General features: G+C 38.9%; 1 protein-coding gene across 1 annotated transcript in view; it reads left to right on the top strand.

Moving 5' to 3' along the window:
• The first annotated feature begins 4,669 nt into the window (after positions 1–4,669).
• NSUN3 (NOP2/Sun RNA methyltransferase 3) overlaps positions 4,670–14,180 on the top strand; it is a 30,963-nt gene continuing 21,452 nt past the window's right edge. Inside the window, exons 1-3 of the mRNA XM_075197039.1 lie at positions 4,670–4,809; positions 11,362–11,456; positions 11,642–11,985. Coding sequence (XP_075053140.1) covers positions 11,362–11,456; positions 11,642–11,985 — 439 coding nt within the window. The 5' untranslated portion in view covers positions 4,670–4,809. The remainder of the gene's footprint in view (positions 4,810–11,361; positions 11,457–11,641; positions 11,986–14,180) is intronic.

Below are 14,180 nucleotides of genomic sequence, written 5' to 3'. Positions count from 1 at the left end.
TGCAATGTGCGTGTTTTTTTTATTATTATTTATTTCTAATATTTTCAGTTAATCTGATGGATACAATGCAGTTTCTAAGGCTAAGTACACACTATACAAAATTTCTCCCAACACGATATCCTCAACGATTTTACCAACGACTGGAAAAAAAACAATCATCACCATTTATTTATATAGCGCCACTGATTCCGCAGCGCTGTACAGAGAACTCATTCACATCTGTCCCTGCCCCATTGGAGTTTACAGTCTAAATTCCCTAACATACACAGAGAGAGAGAGAGACTAGGGTCAATAGTATATTACTTAATGCATTTTACACGAGATATATGTAAAAAAAAGCTTTGTCTGGAAGAGGACATAGATACACTGCTGTATGGAAATGTGTTTACTCTGCTAGATGATTTTGTTCGCTCCCAGATAGCTTCTTACACTCTGTTCCTTCTCGCAAGTCAGGGGAGCTAGGACGTATGGAGGTAGTCTTCTAAGAGAGAACCCTATTATTATTATTATTACCATTTATTTATATAGCGCCACTAATTCCGCAATGCTGTACAAAGAACTCACTCACATCAGTCCCTGCCCCATTGGGGCATACAGTCTAAATTCCCTAACATACACACAAAGAGACAGACAGAGAGAGACTAGGGTCAATTTTGTTAGCAGCCAATTAACCTACCAGTATGTTTTTGGAGTGTGGGAGGAAACCGGAGCACCCGGAGGAAACCCACGCAAACATGGGGAGAACATACAAACTCCACACAGATAAGGCCATGATCAGTTATTGAACTCATGACCACAGTGCTGTGAGGCAGAAGTGTTAACCACTTAGCCACCGTGCTGCCCCAATCCTGATCATGCCGATTCATGTGTACACACTAAACACAGTGCTCTTCATCTGTCATAATCATCGGTTGAAAAGATCGGGACTCTGCACACTCCATAGAGATCTGTGGACACTGCCGGTCCTGGGTGCATACACAGTGCAGGACTGGAACGATATCGCTCCATGGTTGAACAACAATTTTAGTCCGGTTTAAAAATCAAATCAAATGATACGATGACCTTTGGAACGATAATTGTTCATCATTACAGTGTCGAATAGTCGTTTATCGTTTGATATCGAAAACCCTGAACAATGTGCTGTTCCTGCAGTGTGTATGCACTCACGAGCAACAGTGTAGGCAGATCTCTATGGAGTGCAAAGTCACAATCTTTTCACCGATGGTTCTGACAGATGAAGAGCACAGATCTGAAGGTAAATCCTGTAAACCATGTATAGTGTGTACACATGAGTTGACATGCTGATTGGGACTTTCATTCATTCGTAAAATCGTTAAAGATAACGAGACATTTAGTATAGTGTGTACCCAGCCTAAGGCTACTTAAGTAAAAGGAAATTTGCCCTAGACACTACCATGCAATGAAGAGAGACAACATTGTTTGCAAAACCAGTTTGGATGGGTCCCTCTTGTAGAAAACATGCTGAGGGCTGTTTATGAATACTGTTCTACAGATAACTGTTTAGAAAATGAGGTGAGACCCCTTCAACCAGTATGGTCTAACGCCTTTTACTGCTAAGGTTTAGAAAGGAAAAGAAGGTCTATTGGTTATAGCAACTTCTATTCACAGTTACCTATGGAAGAGATTACATAAATGTCCTAATTTTATACTACTGCAATCTAATATTCAACGTATTTATGAGGTTTAACAATAATACAGGTGACCTATTTATTGTATAAACAACAATAATATGTAATTTGTGGAAAACCATAAAGTAGTTAAAAGGAAAAGCTTTATTAATAAAATAAATAACAATGGCTCACAAAACTGATTAGAAAACAGAACCAACATCCCAGACATAAAATGTTAATTTTCACCTGTATCTCTGACTGGGGTTTTCAGGTTTACTAGTTTGAAAGTGGTTAGTCTGTGTTTATTTGTTACAGATGTACACAAACCATCCTTGGTCAAACTCCAAGTAAAAATTGGACAAAACCTCAGCAGGATACAGATTCAACATGGCAGATTTCTGAACAATCACTGTTTATTAGCTAAATTTGTGCCAAGGTTTGGTCACCCTGCTCAGTACTTAGTAATACAACCTTCGGCAGATATCTCGGCTTCCAAACGTTTCTTGTAGCCCAATAAGAGTCTTTTCTTGCTTCCCCAATCTCACAGAACTCCTTTAGCTCAGTAATATTCTCAGATCGTCTTGCACATACTGTATGTTTCAGATCTCCCCACAGGTTTTTAATAATATTCAAGATATGTAATCATTGATTGTTGTTTAGAGCTTGTACAACTTCCAGAGAGGATAGAAGGGACTGAGAATAAGAATCTTCTAGCTCAAATCTGTGATTTCTGCCAAAGGAGGCGTTACAGAGGTGGCCAAACTTTTGCACGTGCTGTATACACTGTTCTTTTCCAATCCGGTAAAATACAGCAAATAAAGAATTGTGCAGTAATATGTGTGTGTGTGTGTGTGTGTGTGTGTGTGTGTATGTATGTGTGTATATATATATATATATATATATATATATATATGTATATATATATGTATATATATATAATGTATATGTGTATATATATATATATATATATATATATATATGTGTGTATATGTGTGTGTATATATATATATATATATATATATATATATATTATATACACATTTGTTCCATGTAGAGATTGTATTAACTTCATTTCAGTGAAATATACAGCTAGACCAAGGGTGTCCAAACATCTGCCGACAACTATGTTGCCTAATACTAAATAGGGTACTAAGCAAATGATTGGTGCTTGCAAATGTTATAATATCTTTGATTTTAACGTTTATTTAGCGTATAATTATTAATGGCTGTTATTTATTTTGCCCATATAGATCAATTAATATATGTACTTTTGTGATGTTCATGTGGTCCGTATTTTCATTAACCATTTTTCATCTACATAAATTAGCTTTTAGAATTGCTGTTGTTTACATATATGGAATATTAATCACTATTTTATTTCAACTGAGTCTGTGATTTTAAAACATACACAAAAGAGTGCTTTTAGCTTGATTCCAAGTGGAGGGTGACATTTTTATTTTATTAGCCCAGTGATATCTTTTTTTTTTTCCCCCCATGAGCCATATGTATACTAAGTACACTTTGTATAGTGCTTTAAGTTCCATCATTTGTTTTAATATTTGATTATAGGTCTTTGAAAGAATAGTTTTTCATATATTTCTATATATTTGCTTGGTAAAATCACTTCCACAATAGATATAACGGGCCTGATTCATTAAGGAAAGTAAAGCAAAAAAATTAGTAACTTTTCACCTTGGCAAAACCATGTTGCATTGCAAGGGGTGCATATTTGTTTATTATCTTACACATAAGGAAACCACTCGCTGTTTTTCATGTTTGACAGAAATACTTGATAGATTTATTTTTAGACTGAAATTTAAAGTTGATCTAGGACATGCCATACCCCAACTATAAATCTGTCCCCACATTTTAAATTTACCTCCCCCCTCTAATGCAACAATGTTTTGACAAGGTGCAAAGTTACTCATTTTTTTTTCTTTACTCTCCTTAATGAATCAGGCCCAACATGTCCACAGGTTTTTGGGGGTTTATTTTTGACCTGCCTTTTTTTGACCCAATGTGCAACAAGTCTCCCTGACTTTCATCTGCCCAGATTGACTATTCGTGACACCTTCTCTGAGCTTCTCCGCACCTAATCCCTCATTCTTGGTGCATATATATGGTATGGTGAAGCACTCGGAATGTTTTATATCTGGCATTGTCCCTTGATTTCTGTGAGATCTATGGTTATTTGTAAAATGTTTAAATTTGCAATAATTTTTTGAACATTATCAAGAACAAGTATAACACATGAGTACATTTTACAATACATTTCAAGGATGGTATGGGCAGCATAGTGGCTACGTGGTTAGCACTTCTGCCTTACAGCACTGGGGTCGTGAGTTCAATTCCCGACCATGACCTTATCTTTGAGGAGTTTGTATGTTCTCGTGTTTGCGTGGGTTTCCTCCGGGTGCTCCAGTTTCCTTCCACACTCCAAAAACATACTGGTAGGTTAATTGGCTGCTATCAAATTGACCCTAGTCTGTCTATGTCTGTATGTTAGGGAATTTAGACTGTAAGCTCCAATGGGGCAGGGCCTGATGTGAATGAGTTCTCTGTACAGCGCTGCGGAATTAGTGGCGCTATATAAATAGCTGATGATGATGATATGATCTACATGGACTTTATTAAATCAATACTTTATTATTTTCAGTGTTAAAATTGTTGCAGTGAAAGCATTCTTTTTGTTATTTTAGAATTTACTTTATTAACAGGAAGAGCTGGTGCTGGAGCCTAGAGTCATAAACTATCTATAATCTTACAATATTGGAATTATCTCCCAACTTCAAGGTGGTCGCTAGAGCATCATAGGATTTGGTTGCTGCACACATTAAACTCATTATAAATCGTTATTTTACGTCTTTGCAGTGCTCGCAGCTATTGTCAGAAATGTTAAACTGGGTGTAACACTTTCAATATATTCAATAGCAGCAAATAAGACTACAGTTCCCATAATGCATAGGTTCCGGAAGTGTTAAAAACCCACGGAAACGAGCCTATCACTGCTAAGGACTGACGTACAACGTCACATGACCACTGCTAGGCACTCCCCCGTTTGACCCTTTCCTTCCCATGACATTATGCACACACGTGATTATTTATTATAACTGAAGCTGTATTTTGTGTTGCTATAATGTGACATTACACAACTCTGCAAACTATTATCGGGAAATAGGTGAGTGTATTTTTTTTAACTTGATGCACTTTAAATTAAATTAACTGTAACAATATACAGAGATGAGATGGTTGTGAATCTACCCTGATACAGTATGATGCATATTTAATAGGAAACCTCCTGTTTATTATGCACAAACTAAATCCCGCCTTGCAGCTTCCAGCAGGGTTAGGCACTCTCTGGCAATCCACTGATAAGTTCCAGCATGCTCCTTCATCTTCAGGGATTCCTTGTAGAGTCACAGTGGCTGGAGAGCCATCTATTGTCCACCTCTATATAATACACATTTTCAAGACGTCATTCACCTGCCAGAGTATGTGCAGACACATGCTGTACCTGCCAGCCTAGTTTATGTTCACAGTGAGATAATGCATTATTTCTGATTTTCACACTTGGTTTTCACCTGAGCTCATTTACTTTGTGATAAAGACATTTTTAAACTTCTGTCAACAAATTCAACCTGGATTATTGCAATGCAAAAATGGGAAAAGCAGAAAACAGATGATGTCACTGTGATCATCATTATCATCACCATTTATTTATATAGCACCACTGATTCCGCAGCGCTGTACAGAGAACTCATTCAAAACAGTCCCTGCCCCATTGGAGCTTACAGTCTAAATTCCCTAACATAGACAGACAGAGAGAGAGAGAGAGACTAGGGTCAATTTTGATAACAGCCAATTAACCTACCAATATGTTTTTGGAGTGTGGGAGGAAACCCACGCAAACACAGGGAGAACATACAAACTCCACACAGATAAGGCCATGGTCGGGAATTAAACTTATGACCTCAGCGCTGTGTGGCAGAAGTGCTAACCACTTAGCCACCGTGCTGCCCGTACTGTGAAGAAAAGTCTGAGAGATTGTCAGGGCGGCATACCAGATAATCTCTCAGCTTTTTATTCATAGTGACATCATCTGTTTTCTGCTTTTCCTGTTTCTGAATTTCAATAACCTAGGTTATTACATTTTTTGTGTATTTGTAACTGCTTAACCGCATTCAGTAAACATGGGTTCATGCCCACTTTCCACTTTTGAGAAGTGCCTTGAGCAGTCATGTTTGCATGACTGGATGGGCTACTGTGCAAACTTGCATTTTGTGGTTTCGCTGAAAAAAGGTCCTTATGCTACTGTATTTGTAAGATCCACCGTGAGCTACAACAAAACATTACAAAATATTACATCCAAGTCCACTATTTTCCCATTATGTTTATCTAAATATATGCTGCCAAAGTAACTCAGACCTGTCCAGGCATGGACTCCGCAAGACCTTTGAAGGTTCCTTGTGGTATCCTGGCATCAAGACATAAATCCTTTAAGTCCTGTAAATTGTGAGGTGGGGCCTCCATGGCTCTGACTTGTTTTTCCAACACATGCCACAGATCCTCTATTGGATTAATATCTAGGGAATCTGGAGGCCAAGTCAACACCTTGAGCTCTTTGTCGTGTTCCTCAAACCATTCCTGAACAATTTGTATTTATTTATTCTACTGAAAGAGGCCACTGCCATCAGGGAATACTGTTGCCATGAAGGGGTGTACTTGGTCTGCAACAATGTTTAGATAGGTGGTACGTGTCAAAGTAACATCCACATGAATGTCGAGACCCAAGGTTTCCCAGCAGAACTTTGCCCAGATCATCATACTGCCTCGGCCGGCTTGCGACGCACCCATTCCTGTCCACATGATGTAAAAGTAAATGTGATTCAAACCAAGCCATCTTCTTTCATTGCTCCATGGTCCAGTTCGGCGTTCATGTGCCCATTGTAGGAGCGTTTAGTGGTGAACATGGGTCAGTATGGGCACTCTGACAGGCCTGCCCCATACGCAGCAAGCTGCGATGTACTGTGTGTTCTGACACCTTTCTATCATAGGCAGCACTAACTTTTGCTCTTCTGTGGGATTGGACCAGACAGGCTTAGCCTTCGCTCCCTGGGTGCATCAGTAAGCCTGGTTAGCCCATGATTCTGTCGCCGGTTCCCCAGTTGTCCTTCCTTGGACCTCTCTTGGTAGGAACTAACCACTGCATACTAGGAACACCCCACAAGACCTGCCGAGTCATCTAGCCATCACAATTTGACCCTTGTTGCTCAGATCCTTACACTTACCCTTTTTTTCTTGTATCTAAAACATCAGCTTCAAGAGCTGACTGTTCACTTGCTACCTAATATGTCCCACCCCTTGACAAGAGCCATTGTAATAAGATAATCGGGGTGTGGCAGTAGTGACCCAATCCAGTTAGTTGTCTGGTGATTGGACAAAAGATGTATGTCTAGACAGAGAAAGGGTCGCAGGGATTTTGATTGGCTCTATGTTAAACAAACTGCTGTCCTTACCATACATCCTGACAATAAAAGGCTTAAAAGCTTTGAAAGCCCAGGCTGTGAACTTGGACTCGAGAGTATAAGGTATAAGAACATTTGCGTTCCATGTGTTCTCATGGGGTTGTGCTAGTTTATTGTACTTTTTGATCACATGCTTGTGCTAAAATATGCGATTTATATTTCCTGCGTATGTTAACTTACTGATTGTGTGTTAGAAGGGTTTATTCTTAAATGTCAGCAGGTGGAAGAGTTACTGAAAGATAAGACAGAACAAGGGGTCTGGGCTAAACAAGGAGAGTAAACACACTCCATATCATTTACTTTTGTCCTCTGGTCAACTAGGACATAACATGATAGTATTGTGGTCCAGACTCCTAGGCACTCTCACCCCAGGGAACCAACGGTCACCAGTCAGCAAGGATGAGGACACTCCGGGGTTAGCCGGTCATATTACCTCCAATCACCGGCGAGTTACCACACTCCTCATTAGCTTAATGTCCGTGGGAATAATCTGTGTTATAAAAACTGTGTTTTGGAGGTCTGTGAGTGTATCTTGTGTGGTGACTAGGAACTGTGCTTCTGTCACGTGTCTACAGACGAACATTGCGGCCAATCAAATTTCCCCTTATGTCTTAGTATAGTTAATACACTATACATCTTTCCAACACAGTGCCTTCGTATCCACATACAGTAAGCCTTAAGAAATTATTGAACATCTTGCATTATCTAATAACATAAAAATATCAAGTAATATATTTTATTATGTAGCTATCTGACGATGTACTCATCATGTCTATCTATATAGCTCTAAACAGTACCTCTTTTTCATTATATTTCATTGACAGTATATTTGTTTATTTACACATATACAGAAAAAACTCATATACAGAATAAATTCCAGCCTAATATAACAATGTGTTTTTTATGGTTTAAAAAGTAAATAAGAACATCTTATACTCAAAACATTTTGGTGCTTTTCTTAGGACACCAGTGTGTCCAGAACTGTCAATGAATCATCATCGTCAGCAGCTGTTTATATAGCGCCACTATATTCCGCAGCGCTGTACAAAGAACTCGCTCACATCAGTCCCTGCCCCATTGGAGCTTACAGTCTAAATTCCCTAATATACATACACAGACAGACAGAGAGACTAGGGTCAATTTGATTGCAGCCAATTAACCTATTGGCATGTTTTTGGAGTGTGGGAGGAAACCCACACAAACACAGGGAGAACATACAAACTCCTCACAGATAAGGCCATGATTGGAAATCGAACTCATGACCCCAGTGCTGAGAGGTAGAAGTGCTAACCGCTAAAGCTAGGTACACACTACACGGTTTCCGTCCAAAAATCGGCTCAATCAGCCGACATACAACCGCTCTTTTAAAAGTCGGGTCAGTGTGTGTAGTGACACTATGGTCGAAAGTCTCCCCAAATGGATGATTGTCGCCTCATTTGGTTGGTTGTACCGTTTAATATTTTCGTTCCAATCTCGTTTCCGTTGTGTAGTCTGTATAAACTTCCGACCGATCCACGACAATCCTCCGATACTTCCTCGACCTGGGGGGCGTGTGTATGTAAATTTTTGATGTCTGTCCCGCTACATGTTTTGTACAGATGTATATTGCACCTGTTTTGCTGCAGACCATAACACTTGTATTAAGCACGTGTGTTATTACCCTTTGCGTCTATGTTGGCAATGTATTCATATTTACCCTTTATAAACTATTAAAGTTATATGAACCTTTATTAACTTATATTTATGAAATACTCAGAATAAACCACACAGTGTTCATGCAACATTTTTATTGCAGGAAAAAAAAGTACAAAATGTTTTACACACACAGCTGTCTGAAAGATCCGCATGAGAAGTGAGCGCGCCCAAACCAATCAGAGCGCAGAGTACTGCAGAGTATTATTTTTAGTATTTAGTATTTGTAAAGGTGCTACTGGTTTGTGGCAGAACAGGTCTTGATGTTGCTTGAGTTTCTATTCCCTTTGATTTCTTTACCTACGAAACAAGAAAATAAAAAATGTTTACCATTTAACTTCTATATCTGTAATTTATATTCAACGACATAAATACTCTCATTTTCTCACCTTTCACACTGCTCGAGATCAGATTATGTTTTGGTCCCTGTGGCGCAATCGCAATAATAGCGGGCTTAACCTCCATACATTCTGGAAAACAGGCGCCATTTTGGTTATTATAACGGTACAGGTATGTGCCCAAAGCATTTACATGTCTACACATGTTCACTTAAATACCTTTGTGTAGAACTTCTTTTATATATTTTTCTTTTTCAATTTTTTCTTGTTTGCTAACAGGTGTAACATTAGTGGTATCAGTGGTATCTAAACAGGCCTTCTCACCGTTAATTCTTCATTCTGACATAAAAAATTTAGGTTACAAACTAGGCGTTTACATTGCTTTATGTGACACTAGAATGAAATAAAGTCCTTTAAGCAGGTACACTACATGTGCTACTGACCTTTTTTTAATGTCGTTGTCGTCCTGGTCCAGTACTTTGACCATCATCTCCACCTCTTTTGGGCTCATTGGATTTGCTCTTTGCTCTTCTTGAGCATCTCTATCCCCCACCTTAAGTTTTTCAAAATTTTTTGTCCCTTCCAGCATCATCTCTGACTCTCTCTGTCTCCATAGCTGCAACCCCCACTTACACCTTCTCCTCACCCGCATTCCCCACTGACACCTTCTCCTCACCCACATCCCCCCCTGACACCTTCTCCTCACCCGCAACCCCCACTGACACCTTATCCTCAACCTTAACACCCACTGACACTTACTCACTCGCCATCTTCTCACGCTCCTTGGCGCTAAACAGGTTCCTCTGTCATTTTATACACTCAGACATGGGCGTTCGTTTCTGCTGTGGACCAATCAGCGATGATGCACGCCGAGAATGGAGCATTCCATTACATACGAAGATATTTTATTATTAGGGAATATTCATTGCATTGCACTTTAGCAGTTAAATGTTTTTCTAAATTTCATGTATGTTACTAAACTTCTATTTTATAGGAATGAATGAAGAGACAGTGTTGCCTTCTCTTTTTATGCAGCTTTGGGTGTTAACTATAGTGAAAGCACTGCCCCTTTATGCTAATGTCTTTGGTATATCGTTACATCCCCCGCAAATGTCGCTGCAGTGTGTACGAAATTAAAATCATTGCTCACGACAACGTGGCTGTAAAAAGTCGCTAAAGGGTCGTCCACTCTTCCCTTTATCGTCCTAAACAAGGTTAGTGTGTATGCAGTCCATGGACCTAGCGATCGGACCATCGATCGCATGTAAAATCGCTCGGCATAAAAAGTTGGTGGAAATTTCTGTAGAGTGTACCCAGCTTAAGCCACTGTGCTGTGAATCGAGATCACTATCACGGCAGTTAGGTTAAAGTGACAAAATATTTAGTGTCAATACATTGAAAGAGAAAACCTTTCTTAATTTTACAATAATGGATGCAACCATATATGTCAATAACCTTTTTATATTCCCTCCTTTTGTGCAGTACAAAGCAGTACAATTGTTTAAATATCTACATGAGTTAATTCATATTTGCCTACTTTCCCTGGGAGGCTCCTGAATTTCCGGAAGTCTTCCTGGAACAGCAGGCACCCTACTGGGGGTGGAGGGGCTTAACCACAACATTAAGTCCCACCTCTGTTTTTAACAACAACTCTGAATGAACACTTTGATTGCTTCTTCCTTCCCCTGTATCACAAACACAAGGAATGTTTGCAAACTGTTTAGATTTTCAAATAAGAGAGGAGAGCATGCTCAGTTAGTGCTTCTTATTTTCAGATGTTTATTTTCTGAATTACAGGTACTACTGTGAATTCCATAGATTGTAAGCTTGCGAGCAGGGCCCTCTTACCTCTCTATCTGTCTGTATTACCCAGTATTGTTTTATTACTGTGTTTGTTCCCAGTTATAAAGCGCTACGGAGTTTGCTGGCACTATAAAAATAAATGATGATGATGATGATGATCCACTAGGCTGTAGAAAGCCTATTGATTGCCTAGGAGACTGCAAATCAGTTACACAGACCTATAACACATTATGATTGGGTGTACTGTGTACCATTCCACAGTGATGGAAAGAAGAGGAGCACAGCATTTAACTATGATGTTTTATTGATGACCAAATATAGGTCTACTCACTGTTCAACAACACTTTTGTCTTTTATTTCATGTTAAAACAGATGGCAAGAGTTAAAAAGCAGATTTGCCGGTTACTGCTGGATTACTTTGATAAAACATATACAAACGAGCTTGGAGACCGTTGGCACACAGTTAAGTGAGTTTAATATTAAAATTATTTTAACATGGAGCCTTTGTATAAATGATTTGTGTCACAGTATGCCCTGCGCGTTCTTTTGCTTTTTATTTGGATCAAAAATGCTGTAAATTTTGACTCGCACCTGAATTGTGTCTTCAAAATGATGTCATACACTAATATAGATTTTTATTTCTGATCACCAGGGAAGTGCTTACAACGCCTGGCCTCTGGCAGTATGCTGTGTTGCTGAATAACTTCCAATGCAACTCTGAGATTGAGAAACATCTACGGATGAATGGTTACCATCAGCTGTCTCATGAAAACTTTTTCACCTATCCAGAAACATTGAAGTGTTATATCAACAGGAAACCTAAAAAGTTTCCTTCTCAGCGCCATCAGCCTGGCAAGATTAAAGAGTATTACATACTGAACGCCTCTTCCCTCCTTCCCGTGCTCGCTTTAGATGTCAAGGATGGGGAGTCGGTCCTGGATATGTGTGCTGCCCCTGGTGGCAAGTCTGTAGTACTGCTGCAGTGTGCATCACCTGGTAAGGCTGTGATTTTCATGAAGGAAAGTTTTGCTTCTAATTTTTTATTTACAGCATCATGATGATATCTGAAGTAAACTTGTGGTCTTTGTAAGGTTGAAGTGTGCACGATGTTTGTTTTTGTATTTGTTGTTGTTATATATATATCAGCTTCAAGAAGATCATTCTGTTTTTGGGGGAAAAAAATATATTTTTCCAACTAGAAAAGTTTTCTTCCCCAGTTTAAGAGCCCTGAAATTTAAGTTCTGAAGTGGATAATTTCTGCCTCACTAGAAGAATATAGTTTGGACATTTGGCTCCATTGGTGACGTCACTCATCCAATCAGGCTAATCTATCAAACTAGAGACTCTCCACCAACTTCAGAATTTAGTATTCAGCAAAGCCGGCATAGTGGGAATGTGTGAAGCTTAGGGGAAACATTTTGTTGAGGAAGTGGAGAAAATAAAATGTGATAGACTATATCCCCTTTTATTACGTGATAGAAGAATGAGTTACCAGTCTGTTTTTACTTTTTTACTCTAACAAAATTTTAGTCTTTTTCCACTTAATTTGAATAGGTAATTCATTTCAAAGGGGACGGAAAGCCTGTTGAAATGCATTGCTTACCTGCTGGCTGCTTCTGATTGGCTGAGCTGCCACTGAACACCGGACCCATTGAAATCAATGGGGCTGGCAGCAAAGCAAATTCAATCATGGAACTGTTCCAGTGTCTCTGGGCTGACAGGGCATGCTGATGCTTGTAGTTCCACAGGAAAGTGTTAAAGATGCCTGTTCTTGCACACGTTTCATTAAGTCCAAGCAGTCGATTTGCAAGGAATTGTTTCATGATAATTTTTTTTTTTATTTAAACTAAAAAATGTATTTACTTCATGGAGCTTTTTCCCATTCATTTCAATTGGCAATGCATTTCAATGGGCTTTCTGCACCCACCTAAATGGATTGTTCATTGTAATTAATTGGAAATTTTACTAATTTCACTGATTTTTAGACAGTTTCCTCTGTCTGAAACAGTGGTGATTTTGTAAATTGCCCGTTAAATGATGCCCCCTGCTCTACACTTGTGATTGTGAGATGTATGGCAATTTTTTGTGAGGTTTTTAAAAGTAAGGAATGACATGGCGTAAAATCGACCTTAAATTAGACAAAATACACCTTTAATACATCTTCTCATAAGGGCATAGAAGGTTTTTTAATAATATAAATGCTTGTCACTGTGCTTAATTTTTTTTTCTCCAAGTGTTATTTGTTGATAAAGAAGTGTAAAAAGTCTTAACATACATGGCTTCTATCGCGTCAGTAGGACTTATTTCCTTAACATTCATTGAAAATTGTGTGCTAAACAACAGCAACCAATCAGCAATTAGCCTTTATCTGCCTGGTGCAAGCTGGTTGCGATGATTTAATACAAATCTGGTGACTTGTGATGTGGAAAGGACTCTCCCAGAAATATGTCAGTGAATAATGTCTGAATCATTTTAGAAGCTCTGACATTGCAGGTTATGCCGATGCGAGTTTCTCCATCCTCTAAAACATATTTTTTTAGTTCAATAAGGTGAATTGTTTAGTCTTACAGGGCTTGTACTTCTCAGCCTGAAAAGTAATATGATATTGATATGTCCTACAAGGGAAGGTTTGTTAGAGGATCGTGGAGGAAGTTACAGTGACGTTACCAGAATCCGCTTCTTTGCTTTTTCTCAAATGTCACCAGTAGGGTGCTCACATGGCTGTGTTATAATCCTTAGATACATGCTGTCATATAACATCTCCCTTTCTTTGTACAGTTGTCTTTGTGCTCTCATCCATCACTGAATCTGAGAGCTATTTCTTGTTCTTATTATTTCTGTGATCTCTTTGACACTGGTGTTTTTTATTAATATATTATTTATGGAGCAGTATCTTCAGAAACACTGTATAATAGCGAGAACATATAAGCTTTAAAAAGTTGGGAACAGCTATAGACCAATAGGCCCATTGAAGCTGCCAATACACAGACACAATCTGGTTACTCAACCCGATCACAAAGAACTGAATCTGTTTTTAGTTCCTCCGCACACGTGGCTGACCAATGTGGCTGGATCTGGTTGCTCTGTGCCAAAAGGCAGCACACACTGGTAGATTCAAGTTATCAGATCTGATCAATCCCAATCAGATGTTTATCAGCATTGCTGGTTGTTTTGGGTCCACAATTGCCAAG

This window comes from Mixophyes fleayi, chromosome 2, assembly GCF_038048845.1.
Source record: "Mixophyes fleayi isolate aMixFle1 chromosome 2, aMixFle1.hap1, whole genome shotgun sequence".
Classification (NCBI taxonomy): Eukaryota; Metazoa; Chordata; class Amphibia; order Anura; family Limnodynastidae; genus Mixophyes; species Mixophyes fleayi.
The sequence above is the reverse complement of the archived record's forward strand: the minus strand, read 5'-3'. Positions and strand labels throughout refer to the sequence as shown.